This window comes from Sciurus vulgaris, assembly GCF_902686455.1.
Source record: "Sciurus vulgaris genome assembly, chromosome: 15".
NCBI lineage: Eukaryota > Metazoa > Chordata > Mammalia > Rodentia > Sciuridae > Sciurus > Sciurus vulgaris.
Window position 1 is genome coordinate 59558168 of NC_136476.1, and position 16570 is coordinate 59574737.

The following is a 16570-nucleotide window of genomic DNA, read 5'->3' on the forward strand; positions in this document are numbered from 1 at the left end:
ACTATGAGAAGCTTTACATATTACTTTTAGCATAAAATAAATTATTCTGGAAAAAAAAGACTTAAATAAAGACAGAACTATCTCCTGGATTTCATATGCATAGCAGGCCAGTCCCTATCCCTTGGGGTTATCTGTAGGAGCAGCCAGCTACAAGATTATCTCTTCTCTCTGATCACATATCAGGGGAAAAATGTCCAGCCTTTATGGACTGTTGCAACCTTCAGTGAATCATGAATCGGTCTGTCTTACACAGCCATTTACTTTTAATTTTTTTTCTGATTTGAAGTGGTTGGTTGAAGCCAACTCCAAAACAGAGATGAAATATTCACCCTCTTAATTCTTAACAGTTTTATTAATTGTGTTAAATGTATAGCTTGCATGCTAAATGATTATGATCAAGAGGAAACATGGACCTATTAAATTTATTGTTAGTTATTTGAAATCAGGATTACAGACACTTCTGCTGCCAAGACTCAATTTGCAGAAGAACCTATATAAATACAGATCATCACAAATCTTGCGTTTCAAGTCAATAGATATTTGTTCAAACACATAAATTCCCCCATAGAAATATTTTATAATTATAAGACTAGGAAAAGCAAGAATCAATAACTGGGATAGATTCAAACTAAAAAGCTTTCTCTCAGCAAAGGAAACTATCAGTAATGTGAAGAAAGAGCCTACAGAGTGGGAGAATATCTTTGCCAATCATACTTCAGATAGAGCACTAATCTCCAGAATCTATAAAGAACTCAAAAAACTCTACACCAAGAATACAAATAATCCAATCGACAAATGGGCCAAGGAAATGAACAGACACTTCACAGAAGAAGATGTACAAGCAATCAATAAACATATGAAAAAATGTTCAACATCTCTAGTAATAAGAAAAATGCAAATCAAAACCACCCTAAGATTCCATCTCACCCCAATTAGAATGGCGATTATCAAAAATACAAGCAACAGGTGTTGGCGAGGATGTGGGGAGAAAGGTACACTCATACATTGCTGGTGGGGCTGCAAATTAGTGCAGCCACTCTGGAAAGCAGTGTGGAGATTCCTTAGAAAACTTGGAATGGAACCACCATTTGACCCAGCTATCCCACTCCTTGGCCTATACCCAAAGGACTTAAAATCTGCATACTACAGAGATACAGCCACATCAATGTTCATAGCTGCTCAATTCACAATAGCCAGACTATGGAACCAACCTAGATGCCCTTCAATTGACGAGCGGATAAAGAAACTGTGGTATATATACACAATGGAATATTACTCAGCCATAAAGAATGACAAAATTATGGCATTTGCAGGCAAATGGATGAAATTGGAGAATATCATGCTAAGTGAGATAAGCCAATCTCAAAAAGACAAGGGACGAATGATATCGCTAATAAGTGGAGGATGACACATAATGGGGGGGAGGGAAGGGTTAGTGTTAGGGTTAGAGTTAGGGTTAGGGAGGGGGGCAAGTATGGAGGAAGAAAGTACTGTATAGAGGGTAAAGAGGGGTGGGAGGGGTGGGGGGAAGGGGAAAAAATAACAGAATGAATCAAACAACATTACTGTATGTGGATTTATGATTACACAAATGGTATGCCTTTGCGCCATGTACAAACAGAGAAACAACATGTATCCCATTTGTTTACAATAAAAAAAAAAAAAAAAAAAAAAAGAAAAGGCAAAACCATAGCTAGAATTTGGGGCTAGAACCACAAACTACACAAAAATAAGAAAAAGCTATTATTAAATTTTAAAGTATTATATGAAACAGAAAAGGATAATTTAAGGAGAGTATATATGGAACTTTTGGTTGCCCCTTTTTCAGATTTAGGGTGCTTATATGTACTATAAGAACTAATGGCATCAATTCCTTGGAGCACATTTCTCTTTTCTTTATTTGATCAAATATATTTTAAAATGGATACATGAAATCATAAAATTGTACATACACAGGGGTACCATGTTATGTTTTGATACATGTACACTTTGTGTAATGTTCAAATCAGGGTAAACATTTCTGTCCCCTCAAACATTTATCGTTTCTTTTTGGTGAAACATCCAAAATCTTTTCTAGTAGCTTTCTGAAATATACAGCACATAATTGTTACTTAAAGGCACCTACCGTGCAACAGCACACCAGAGCTTACTCTGGTGTAACCAGACCTTAGTTCCCATTGATGAACCTGAGCACCTTTCTCAAGCAAATGCTTCTAGGGAAACTCTGCAGGCTGTTCTTCTCAAAGGTCTGAGGTATGCAAATATGAGAAACAGGGGAAGTGTATCCCAAGACAATCAAAGAAGAGTTGCAGGAGAACAGATGGAGGCAGGTGTTCAAGAGCATTAACAGGAACCTCTGTTTGAGGTGAGGTAACTGGGTTGTGAGTACTGAAAGCAGGAAGAAAAAGACAACATGGTATAAGGGGAGCTGTCCTGCCATCTAGCAGATGAGAGGGATGAAGGGTGTGAAGAGAAATGAGGCAGAAGGTGCATCTGAGGTGGAATAATCTTCAGAGTGTGACCAATATTTCATAGAACAAGTCATTTCTGGTTCAGATTGGAAGGATTTTCAGCTTACAGCAGAAAAACAAATGTTCCAAAAGAACCACAAGAGATCTGTGGTTCTTCTATGTAAATAAGCTCTCTTTCATCAGAACTAGCATGCTGTGAAGTGAATTTGAAGAATGAGAAGGAATTTTAAACAATACTGGAAAATAATCAAATCACATAAATTTAGTTTCATGAAACATTCACACACACACACACACTTCCTAATTCTCCTGGTTTGGACTGGGCATTGATCCATGCCTGTCTTCTCTCATAACCACTGGTAAGAAGTTAAGCCTAGCAAGGAAGGATGATACCAACCTTCTTAAAAAGTCAATATTCAATCTACAGAGGGGCATGGAAGGGTCCATGTGACTTTACTACAAGGCACTTTTCCCTCTTTCTCTTACACCTCATCTCCCCACAGATCTTATCCTCCAGCACCTGGGGTCAGTCAGCTTTCCCTCTGTGAGTAAAATACCTGGCAAGAAACACTTAAGAAGAAGAAAAATTTACTTTGGACTCATGGTTTCAGAGATTCAGTCCAGGGCCTGCCAGCTCCATTGCTCTGAGCCTGAGCTGAAGTGCAACATCATGGCAGAAAGTATAGTGGGGAAAAAAACTTCTCAACGTCTGGCAGCCAGGAAACAGAGGAGAAGCAAAGCATTAGGGACAAAAAGTTAACCCCAAAGGCATGCCCCCAGTGACCTACTCCCTCCAGCCACACCTACCTGCCTACTGTTTTCACCCAGTAGAGTCATTCTTTCAATAAGCCATCAAGTGGTTAAGCCACTAATTAGGTTACAGCTATCATAATATAAACATTTCCCCTCTGCTTATTGCTACATTGCCTCCTGAGCTTTTGGGGACACTTTATATTCAAACCACTATACTTGGGGACTCCTTGATCTCATATTCCTCCAGGGCTTTAATACAGCTCCACATCTTGACTCAGGATTTCTGTTAGCTTCAATCTCACTCCTGAACTCCAGCTCCATGTTTCCAAATACCAACTAAATTTCATCTGAGTATTCAAGGTAGATTTTAAAATGCCATGAACGAAACTGGCCTGGTCACCATATTTCCCAGCCTATAAACTGCTTTTTCTGTCTCCCGAACAGCACCATTGTTTTCTCAGGCACTCAGGACTTCATCTTGAAGGTGTGACTATTTGTTGCTTCTCATGCCCTGTTATTTGCTAAGTCCTACTGATGGGAGTACCACAATATTTATCACATCCTTCCTTCTTCCTATCAGTGACCATAGCTATAACTTCGGCTCTGTTTATTTTTTCTTTCAGTTTTGATTGCTTGCTGCCCCGAAAGCAGTCTGTTTCTTTGGCAGTGGGGGTTGAACCCAGGGCCTCTAGCACAAGAAGCAAATGCTTTGTCACTGAACAATACCCTGACTCCAGCAGTTAGGTAAACAGACGCCTTTCTACTGTGCTATTTCGTTGTTCAAAAGTGGCAGTGAAGATCTATTATCAGAAATTGACTTTCTTCCCTTGACATTCAAGATCCTCTGTTACCTTACCTCAACTAGACTGGCTGCTTTCAGACTTGGATCTCACCTCCCTCCCCTGCTGTAACACCTGCTGTGGTTAAATCAGATTCCAACTGATTTCCTGAACGTGCTTCATCCTTTCCACCTCCAACTAGTTCATTCTACTCCTTTGTTTGGAATGTCCATTTCTCCTCCCCTGATGCTGTGTCCAAATTCTGAGCGCTCTTCAGGAAATAGTACAACTTTGCCTTGCTAATTAAGATTTCCACTTAGTAAATTACTGAGTCGAAGGTGATCATCTTTTATAAAACTTCAACAGTACTCAATCTGTTTCTAAACATTGGCATGTTTATAATTTCTAAGTTGTTTCTCTTTGTGTTTATGTCTTTTGACCTAACTTACTCAAGTAAAATTATCTGAGTTATTTACCTTCAAATTTCTCCATATTGCTCAGTGTAAAAAACAGGTGGAGCTCTCCTCAATTTAGCATTGGCAGGAGAGAAAAAATCTCATGCTAGTAACTATGATATATTTAAGAATGAATGCTGAGTGATCAGCAGGTATAGAAATTATTTTTATCTCATGTGTCTGTGGGAGGGTGAGGGTATTATGTAGTTTACATAACACTGTGTCTGAATCAAAACTAAAAAAATTCTGTCACCAACATTATTTCCCAAAAGTCCAGGTGCAAAGTAGGCATATCAAACTTGACACAGTCAAATAATGTGGGTACCTTCAGGTGGAAACCCTATAAATGAGAGTTTTTTTTTAACACAGAAACAATACTAGTACACATCACAGGAGCGTATGCGTGTGTGCACGCGCACACACACACACACACACATATTATTATGATCCTTCATTGGAAATTCATTCATTATCTCAAATTGACAATAGTTTAGATTAAGGCATGTTCCACTTCATCAACTGCCATTTGATCCAACTATTACATTTCCTGGTATTTATCCCAAAGCACTGATGTCAACATACCACGGCGATACAAGCACACCCATGTTTATAGCAGTATAATTCATAATAGCCATTAGCAACCAGGCCAGGTGTCTGTCAAAAGATACATGGATAAGGAAACTATGGTCTATATACATAATTGAGTTATATTCAGCCGTGAATAAGAATGAAATTATAGCATTTGCTGATAAATGGATGGAACTGCAGAACATCATGCTAAGTGAAAGATGCAAGACTCAAAGGGTCAAGGGTCAAATGTTTTCTCTCATGTGGAAACTAGAAAGAGAAAAAAACAATAAAAAGGGGATCTCATGAAAACAGAAAGAAGAACAATAGTGTAGAGGAAGGGAAATTGGAGGGAGAATGGGAAGACATGGGGAAGTACTGGAGAATGAAATATACCAAATTATGCTATATCCATGCATGAACATGCCACAGTGAATCCTGCTTTCATATACAATTATGATGAATTAATTTAAAAAATAACAGAAGGGAGACCAGTAGAATAGAGCAAGGGGTCAGAGAGAGGAAGGAGAGGAGGGAAGGGAGGTAATGGGGAATGAGACTGATCAAATTATGTTATGTACATGCATGAACATAGCATAATGAATCCCACTATTATGTATAATTGCAGTGTACTTATTAAAAAAAAAGACCTACTATAACACTCAGCTGACTTTTTCCAGTTTTGCAGATATTTTATTGTGGGCTGGGTTAGCTTTCTAAAAATTTCACTTCTTTACTTTGCTGGAGTTGAGGATTAAGTATTCCTTTTTGCTTAAAAATTGTTTTATTATCATGTATGGTTTATCCATCTGATTTCTTTTTAATCCTCTAGAATAGTCACTGCTTCAGGCCTTTCATGCATCACATCCATGACTTAATTTGGCAATCCTTGGTTCTAATGAATGAAACTCGAGTCAGTATCGTGTTCAACCCTTTACATCAGATAATGGTTTGCCCAAAGGGAATATATTGTTTTTCTGTACTAGATTGGATTGAATGGTTTTCATTTTGAGTTTATAATTTAGAAGATTTGGAAGATTTATAATTTAGAAGAATTTTGCAAGATTCTTGCAAAAAATCTTTGTAAGTGTCTAGTAAGACTGACTCTTCAAAAGATCTACAGGACTACTGGGGAAAATGACAAATATGGGAGGCTAACACTGCTGTATAGTATGAATGTTGGTTTATCATCAGACTCTCTCTTTAGGGTGATGCAATTTTTTATGTTAAAGACTTTATTTATGTTCACTGAATTCTAGTCTGGAGTGCTCATTAAGAAGCAACACAATTCCTTGCATAGTTAGTGAGGCATTGTTAGCTCTATCATTTTATGATGCTTGTGTTACTTATCAGGAGGTTTGCAGTAATATATGAGTCAATTTTCTCATGTTATTTTGGTTGCAAAATAGACCTTACATCCTAACTGAAACTGTCCAAAGAATATTTGAAGTTGCCACCAGATCTCTAGTCCATTCCATCAGTTACTAAAGATGCAGATGTCCCATTTGTTCATGTTCTATGAAGTTAATTTTAAATATTTAACAGAAATATACAGTGAATGATTCAATACCTTGAGATTTGGTATGGCATGAGGGATTTGAGAATGTATGATGGGTGTTTCACCATTTGAAGGACTCAGCTTAGTTCAAATTGCTTTGAAAACTGTGTTCTGAGTGAACCTACTGAAATGGAGCATTCTCCAATCTTTACAAGGTGTGTCCTACACATTTTGAATGTACTGCTCAGGATCTGTATTCTGTTCTACATCAGGACTGCAATATTACCTTGAGCCTCATGCTGATGGTCTTAGGCTTTGACAGCCTCCTTCTCTTTATTCCCACTGGGTTGGCTAGATTCTTCATATTCCGTCACTAATATGGATCTCATTTTAATCCAGAGAGAACATACATATGACTGTCATTACTTGATTTTTATCATGTTCTACCTGCACTCTGCCCCCTACCCTGCTTCTTTCTACCTGAAAGATCAGGTATCTCTAAGATATAAAAGTACCCTCGATAGATTCAATTTTCTTGTCTGCACTTCTCTTGACTATCCCAGGACAGTCTAACATGAATGCTGGAAGCCTTCCTTTAGTCCAAAGTGGCCAACTACATAAGTTCCCTTACTCATAAATATACCATGTCCTCAGTTAATTCTGCCACCTCAGCTTAGTATTCCTTGTTCAGCACATCTATTGGTATACCTACTGTTGAATGTTAGTTTCTATTTTATTATTTTTGGCAAACATGCTTAACTATCTAAAATATGGATACTCTTATTTATTTCCATTATTTCCAAAGAGAAGTAATTAATCAGTTTTGGAGATCTGCTTTAGGTAAAAAATACTGTGGAAAACTATTTCCTGATGTCTATTTTCTGTCCAATGGTCAAACAGCACAAGGAGAAGCTGCATCAATAGATGTTTGTGTTTGAAATACTTTATCTGGAACAATCACCCACTGAAACACCTCACTATTTTGTTTCATTTAATAAAACAAAACACTTAGTTTAACTAGGCAACAGATTTTAGATAGTCCCTTTGTTTTCTGAGAGACCATTCTTGCATTAGGGGAGGAAGATATGTTACTGTAGCATAAGACACAACATATGGAGTTATAATGGGCAATAACAAAAGCCAGAGTAAAAGGAAGTATTACCTTAGGGTCATGTATTCCAGAAAGCTCTTCATAGATCTTCTCACCTACCATGACAGCAGCCAAGTTTGCCGTATACGTAGAAAGGCAAAACATACAGAAAATGGCCCAAAGATTCATTAGAAATCTTCCAGTCCAGCATTTTGGGGGTTTGATGGCTGCTGTTCTACCAAACAAGAGGGCGTAACAGACATTCAGGGCTGAAGAGAAGGAGAAGACTTTATTTCTATTCCGTCCCTTGGGAGTCATACCAAATGGACTCTTCCATTCGTACAGAGTGAGAAAGATGGCAGTGATATGCAGGGCCACAAAAATCCCCAGCCACATAGTCCAGTGGAGTGGCCACATGAAGGCTCCAATGGGAGCTGCAGTATCTCGGGTCCTCACTAAGATGCCCAAGCTGGTGGAGAAGAAAGGGCTGGTGAAATCAATCACCTGGCTCCGTGCAGTGTTGATGCTGAAGGAAGTGACTGCCATGTGGGCAGTCCCACTTAAAAGATCACCCACCAGCCCAGTCCAGTGACCATTTTTCCAAGCTCCATACTTTCCATCCCCAACAATATAGAGGTCATAGTCAAAGTTCATGTCTTCTGCTAGCTTTTCCAGCAGATCAATGCAATATCCATAGCAACACTTCTTGAATTTGATTGGCACTGTATCATTACTGCTATGGAGGCTACTAAATAGGCTGTCTAATAAGGAGGAGTCATTAGTCATAGGGTCGAGACAGAGTTGGCCAGCAGGACACAAGCCTTCATCATCTACCTCCCTTGTGAAGACGAATGGGTGCTCAATCAGGGTAACCACTCTTAAGTGTAGCTTACTTGGGTGCTGGAAGTGAGTTTTATGCCTCTGGGCCTGTTCTGGCCATATGCCATAGTCCATGACAATCTTCCCACCCTGCCAGCTGCCCAAGCGGGTCCACATTGGCTTTCCCATAGGGTCATGTTGCAGATTCCAGATGAAAAAGTTGTTTTCTGAGCTGATGATGATGGAACCTTTTACTTTGATGGAACCACTGAGGCCTCTGAAAGTGGTATTGGCTAGAAACCTAGTAAAGAGGAGCAAAGTTGAAAAGTAAGGAAGAGGTGAAGCAAAGGTAGGAAGCCATGCTCATCTTTGCCTCTCTGTCTTAACAACAACAAAACTCTCTCTCTCTCTCTCTCTCTCTCCTCTCTCTCTCTCTCTCTCTCTCTCTCCTCTCTCTCTCTCTCTCTCTCTCTCTCTCTCTCTCTCTCTCTCTCTCTCTCTCTCTCTCAAGGTATCAAGGTATTGCCCATACTTTCTTCAGGCATTAATAAGCTAAACTCTTTCTAGGAAACTATTCCTATTTCTCTGAACTAATGAGATCTTACCCTTAGGTTTTAACATCCTAGTCAGGTGCTTGACAATTGGTCTTTCTCCAAATCTTTTAATTTTTAGTTAAGAGATGTATACTTGTTTTCTGTTATAAACTGTTATATACTTTCAGAGCTTTCCAAGTTTTGGAGATTCTGAGCATTTTTAACCAACAATTTCTGCCATTCCCTATATTTCATTGCAACTAAATCTGCTCAATAAATATTTCTGGTGTTGGAGTGAGTTTTAGTAAGTATGCCTCTACTTTTATAATTGCTTTAAAACTGCATTCATAACATCAGGAAATAGCCAAATCTTATTACCATGTTTCTCCTTGTAGAGTGTAAGCAATTAATATATCTCTCCTCATGGGGCCAGTTCAAGGCTGCATGTTGGATATGATCCATGGAACAAAGAAAAAGATGATAAATAAACTTGCAGTTCTCTGGATAGCCTCAGGCTACCCTCCCTTGTCATTAGAGAAAAACAATTGGCCTTGGCTCTAGGGAGAGCTTTTGCCAGAAGTCAAAGACAGGAAAATTACCAACTAAGTGATAAACCCATTCGTAACTCTATGAATTCAGGCACTTTCAGTATTTGTTCTGATATAAACTTGACAGGAAAATGCTTGGTCATAGCCTCTGTCTTTCTTGAGCCTGAGAAGATGAGAAAATAAGAGGTAACACATAAACTCTGGCATCTCCATACTTGCCCTCAAGGCCTCATATCAGAATAATAGCCCAAACTTTGGCATCAGATTCAACTGCATTGGAATATTGGCCCAGGCACCTGCTAGCATTGACCTTGGTCAATTTACTGAACTATAAGATTTAATTTCGTTCTCAGCAAAATGAGGAAAATAATCCTTCCTTCATTATTAGGGATGGACATAATGCATAGAAAGCACAACCACACTTTCTGATATGGAACAAATATTCTAGAAATGGTAGCTATCATTTAATGTCATTTAAGTTTTGTTTTCAATTAAGGCTATTCCCAGGTCACTTTTTCAAGTCTTTTATTAGAATTTTTCTAGTTGGAGACACACACACAAACACACACACACACACACACACAAATACGGCATTAAAATAAACCAGCAGCAGTGTCACAAGACACTTTAAAAGGAATTAAACTGAAATGTGGAATGCCATATAGTAGGTATTCTGAGGAACCAGATGATATAAGTCTAGGTGCTCAGCAAAACACATTCACCTGTTGCCTGTCACAAACATTACTCCATAATTTACAATTGCCAATAGAAGTACGTTGCCACAGAAGGGACATAGAAAAATCAGAAAGTGTGAAGTATGCACCAATTTTCATTAGAGATAAATGTAAATCATATTTGAAGATGCTAGTATCATTAAATGCAACGAAACTCTTCATTTTGGTAGATTGCATGTAATAGCAATTATTCATGTTAGCACTCCCTAGTGGGATTCTATCACTTAAAATAATTTCTATCATGCAACAAGTAATGAAGTCTCAGCTATCTTAGACTTTAAAACAGTTTTCTGCTTCTTCAGAGAAGCAGGGAGCCAAATCATTAAAATACATAGATTAATCAAATGATAATTACCTAAGTCTTACAAAGGAAGGGGGATTATGATTGTATTTCTGTTAAGAAATCTACTTTCAGATTTCTTAAAACATAGATATATAAACATTTTCTGACATAACCTAGAGATTAAAAGGCCAGTAGTAAATAGGTTAATTTTATGTACTTAATTTAGTGATCTGGAAAGCACAGTGGAAGTTGTAGAAGGGGAGTCTTTCACTATTTTAAGACTATTTGGGGAAAAAAAAGAACATTTGGGGCTTAATGATTATGGATTTTTAGCTTGATGAACCCTTGAGACATGGTCTCTTAATAAGTATATATACTTAAAGCATCTCAGAAGGTAGTACTAGAAGTCTTCAGAATTTTTTCACAGATAATATAGCTCCCTCATTTCAGTACAGCCTATTCCTCATTATCAGTAGTAACATTTAAGATAACCATGACAGGAGGACAGTGCTCAGTTAGCTCTGAGACAGTTATCCATCAAAGAAAGCAAATCAATCAGAATGTATATGTCTCCAGCTTTCCCAGCCCAGAAAATCCAGTGCCTGTTTCACTGTGCAATTGGCACTGAGAAACTGGGTTCCAGAGAATCCCCATTTATAACAGATTATGCCTATTTTATTTTCAGACTTAGGATAAATTAAAATAATGTCATTGATAGCTTTTTAGTAACAGTTGTCTTCTCTATATATTCTTTGTAATATAATGATAATCACGTACAGTATAAATGCTTACTCTATTAGTTGAGAGATTAAAAGATTGATAACCTACTTGTGCTTAACTTGAATTTTACCATGCTCCTTTTTAAGTCTTGGACTCTTGGATGAACAAGAACAAGAAAAAAAAAAAAAAAAAACCAATTAGGCATAGTTGTAATGGCATAATAAACTGAGAGAAATACCAGGTACCATTTTAGCACTGATAGTTACAGAGATAAAAACTCATTGGTCTTGTAAAGCTCAAAGTCTACTTGTTGGGAGAAAGAAAGCAAAAAAGCAATTCACACCAGTGTAATGAGCATCGTGATGGAGGGAAACCTGGTGTCACTGGAAGAGAGAACACAGGCACCTCCAGGTTCCACTTTAGGGGTGCCCAGAAATGCTTCATAGAGGAGTCTTAAAGAACTGAGTCTTAAAGAAGGAAATGCAGTTATTTAGGAAGATTAAACTGGAAAATGAAGCTGTTAGCCCAGAGAGACACATGCACAAAGTCCACAGGTGGAGAGTGCAAGCTGAGTGACAACAGGCAGTGAGAAATCATGCTACAGATGAGGGTGGGAAATGAATTATGCCATCTCTGAGGCCACATGAGGCAACGGGGAGACATTGAAGACATTCTGCACAGGGAGGGACATGATCATCAGAACTAATTTTAGAATACTTTTTTCCCTTGCTGGCTTTATAGGAAATAGTCTGGAAGGAGGAGGTCCCAAATATAATTCCATGTGCCAGGCAGAGTGCTTCTTCCTTCTCTCTCCCTCTTTCTTACTTCCGCTCTCTCTGCTTCTTTTATAAGGTAGTAGCAGGAAAAGTTAAAAAAAGATGGCATGATTAGAGATATTTGTCTTCATAAAGAAAAGCAGTGATTTTAAGAGGGCCAATGTACAGATCATACTTAGCTCACAAACCACACCAAGAATGGGTGAAACTCAGATTAACAAAAGGCCATATGAATAAGACCTTCAGTATTTAGTTGAATATAAGCTCAATGTAAGCCCAGAGAGCATTGTGGGCATAAGATAGGATAAAAGTAATCTTTAGTTCCTTTAATAGAAATCTAGAACTTGAATCCAAGGGAATAATACCAACACCATTTTCTATGCTGATCAAACAACTGCTCCAGCCTTAATATGCACTGTAAACAAACCTTCCAGATTCAGGAATGTTATAAAGATAAAGAGATGAAAAGTGGAGAGAGGGATGTGGCTCAGTGATAGTGTGCTTCTATAGCATGCACAAGGCCCTGGGTTTGATCCTTAGCACACCACCCTGCACCCCCAAAAATATGGAAAATATAAGAAGGGTCAGGAAGCAATCTGATTGGAAAGCAAGGTGGAAAAAAACACATTGCAACTTTAGACTGCAGAGAATTTTTACACACCCATTTTATGAGATTGGGTTTTATTTTAATAGTAAAAAGGGAGCCATGAAGATTTCTGAGCAATGTAATGATATAACCAGAGGGCCACATTAGTAATACTGACCTGCAAGCAAGTAAAATGTGTATACAGGAAAGAAGAGATGGTGACCCAGAGACCACTTAGAAGAATATCACTATACCTTTGCCACTGTATGAGGACCTGGTTGTCACTCTAGGAGTGAGAACCTAGTTTAGCATTGTGCCTTCCACACAGTGATGTTTAAGAGAGAGTCCAGTAACTGCCCCTACCAAGTACCATTCTGCTTAAAAGAATGAGGCTCATTAGTCAATTTTACTTTATTAAAAGTTCCTGATTATGTCATTAGTTAAGAATAAGTTTGATTTGGATGGCAGCTGAGATAAAATTGGCACTTTGTAAATTAAAATGTTTTGAGACAGTTCATAGTTGTAAGCAAGATCTGTGTTTACTATATTTATGATCTACTTTAGAAGCCATATTAGCACATAAAATCCCAACATACTAATTAAAGGATTTTCATACTTACTCATTCAAACAAATGAGCAAAGAGTGTAACAAACAACACATTACCCATTCAATCATCTATGCACTCAACATACTGATTAAATGCCAGGCACTGTTCTAGATGTTAAGTACCTAGCAGTGAATGAAGACAGGCATCCATGCAGTTTATATTCTATGGAAGGAGGTGGAACAAATCTGCTAAACAGATAATATTTGTGAGGTATTAGATGGCACTAAGTACAAAGGGAAAAAACAAAGTAGGACAACCCGGGAAGACCTTCTCTCTGAAAAGGTGATATTTGCATAAAGAGCTGAAGAAAGGGAAGGAACTGGGCATGAGGATATCTGAGTAAGGAGCATTTCATGCACAGAGAAAAATGAGTCCCATATCACTGAAGTGGGAGTGTGTTTGAAACATTTGAGAGGGATGAGGGCAGAGTAGCTGAAGAGGCAGTCAGAAGAAATTTGTAGGGGACTGGGTTTGGGAAAAATAGGCTTTTCTAGGTTATTGCAAGGACTCTTTTTCCTTGATATGAAGTGGACAGCCATTGATGGAGTGTGAACACAAAGATTATTTGATATGACTTGTGTTTTAACTGGATTGTCACAGTGCTGTTAAAAATGGACTTCGGTGACAAGAGCTGAGACGGAAGGAACAGTTAGGAGGTAATTTCACACATGTAGAAAAAGGTGATGGCGTTATGGACTGAGGGGGTAGTTATGGTGGTGGGAAGGATTAATTGGATCTTGATCTGTTTTGAAGCTGGAACTGACAGCATTTGCTGATGGCTCAGACATGGCTGCAGGAAAAGGAGAGTGAAGGATGCCACTCAGGGTTTTACCCTGAGCAACTGGAGTTGCCACTAATTGAGACAAAGAAAATCATAGGAGAATAAGATTTGGGAGGGGGAGAACTATCAGGAATGTGATTTTGTGGCTGTTAAGTTTGAAGATAACTTATAAAGATACAAACTGAGATGTCAAGTAGATAGTTGGATCACTTGGAGCTCAAGAATAAGGTGGGCACTGCAGAGACAGATTAGGAAACCATGAATGTACACACAGCATTTAGGACCCAATGAGATCACTACATGAATGATTATAGATGAAGAGAAGGTCAGTGAATGAGTCCTGGGGCACTCCAACATGTAGAGGTGGCACTGGTGAGGAAGAAGTACCGAAAGATACTGAGAATAACCAGAGATGTAGGAAAATAGGCTGCAATGTGTTCTAGAAGCCGAGTAAAAAGGTGTTTGAAGAAGGGGACAGTGATGGAATGTATCAAATGCTTCTAGCAGACGGTTGAAACAAAGACAGAATTGACCATTGGCTTTGGCAATGTGCAGGTCACTGGTGACTTCTGTAGGGTAACTTTGGTGAAGTGTTGGAGCCTAATACCTCAGTGGCACAGATTCAAGGGAGAATGTGAAGAAAGAAATGGGGAGCAACTCCTTAGTGTTATGTTGTAAAGAGAAGGACATAAATGGAACAGCGATGGAGGAAGAAATCAAGGAAACATTTACATGAGTATGTGTGTATGTGTGTATGTCTCACATACATAGGTGTACATATTTCAGGTGGAAAATGATGCACTGGCTCTTTTGCCAATGAAACAATTCAGTAGAATAGAGAAATTGTTGATGTAGGAGAGATAGGAAAGAATTTCTTGGACAATGATCTTGAGAAGCCAAAAATGTGCTCTAAGGCACAAGTAGAGGTGATGGTCTCTGCTACAAGAAAAGTCAGAGAGAATATAGGTGGTGGTTGGATGTGACAGGAAACTCATGATTTTAATTCACTTTGGGACATTTTAAAAGAAAAGGTGTTCTATAACACAATGGAGTTTTATTCAGTCATCAAGAAGAATGAGATTATGGCATTTGCTGGTAAATAGATGGATCTGGAGACTATCAGACTAAGTGAAATAAGCCAGACCCTAAAAGTCAAAGGTTGAATATTTTCTCTGATATGTGGAAGATAGTCCAAAATAAGGAGGAAAAATTAAGAGAGAGAGAGAGGGAGGGGGAGAGAGAGGGAGAGAGAAATGGGAGGGGGGCTGGATTCCATCAAAATAGAAGAAAGAGACAGAAGGGGTGGGATAAGAGAAGGACAGAGGAATGAATCTAACCTAATTTTCCTATGTACATATATGAATATACCACAATAAGGCTCACCATCATGTATATCTACAAAGCACTAACCCCCTTGGCACCTGCTCCCCGCCCCAAAATCTAAAAGTAAATAGCAGAAAGATTAGTAGAGGAAAGAGAACAGGGAGAGGGTGGAGGAGAGGGAAGGGGGAAATACTGGGGACTGAATTTGAACAAATTATATTCCATGCTTTTAAAAATTACATCAAAATGAATCCAAAGGTTATGGATAACTAAAAAGAAACAATAAAAATTAAAATTAAAAAAGTAAACTATAGATCTGATTATACTTTCCCCCTATAATTCATTGAGAGAGGTTTTGTTGTACTTTCTAAACCAGGTAGAAGATAGTCTTGAAAGTCCAGGAAGCAAATTCCATAAGAAATGTTTTAGATAAATTTCAGTTGAAATGATTAGTGTTTGACTTTTCCACTTGAATTTGTGTGAGTCATTTCTAAAACTAACTGGACCAGGCATTTAAAAAAATATCCGTTAATTCATTTTTCAATCTCTTCTGTTGAACTTTTTACTTTTCATGATCAATTTTGGCAAATGATATTCTTCTGGGAATTTATTGGTAAAGAGGTGCATAAAATGTCATTTATGCTAATTTAGGAATTTCTCCTCAATTAATTTTGACTTTTAATTTATCTGTTTATCTCTTTTCTAGTTTTTTGATTAGGATACATTTGTGTTCACAATTTATTTTATAATAAATGGAGGCATTTAAAGCTATAAATATACCATCAAATATAGCATCTTTATATATAATTGTATTAGAGGAAGTGGACTATTAAATGTTATTTATTTATTTATTTATTTATTTTTGTGGTGCTAGAGCTCAAGCCCATGGCCTCATGCATACTAGGCAAGTACTCTACCACTGAGATATAACCCCAGTTCCTAAGATGTTTGTTTTTTATTTTAAAAATATGTAATATGGTTTTCTTTGTGAGAAAATGCTTAAGTTTTATAAATGTTTAATAGATGAACAAAAACAATTTATTTTAGTTTTACATCTTAAATGAAACTTACTGTCTTTATACTTTCTATGTTCTTAATTTTAATTCTCTTAGATGGTATGACAAAGGGCATATACAAATCTCTCACTTTTTCTTTGTTTAAATTATTTTCTATTATCTAAAAAATACTTTAGCAGCCATATTGTTTGTTGCATAGATATGTAGTATAAGTAATCTAGAGGGTTAAA

General features: G+C 37.7%; 1 protein-coding gene across 1 annotated transcript in view; it reads right to left on the reverse strand.

Annotated features, from left to right (window-relative positions):
* GRIN3A (glutamate ionotropic receptor NMDA type subunit 3A) overlaps window positions 1-16570 on the reverse strand; it is a 166892-nt gene that overhangs the window by 95009 nt on the left and 55313 nt on the right. Inside the window, exon 3 of the mRNA XM_079112225.1 lies at window positions 7686-8733. Coding sequence (XP_078968351.1) covers window positions 7686-8733 — 1048 coding nt within the window. The remainder of the gene's footprint in view (window positions 1-7685; window positions 8734-16570) is intronic.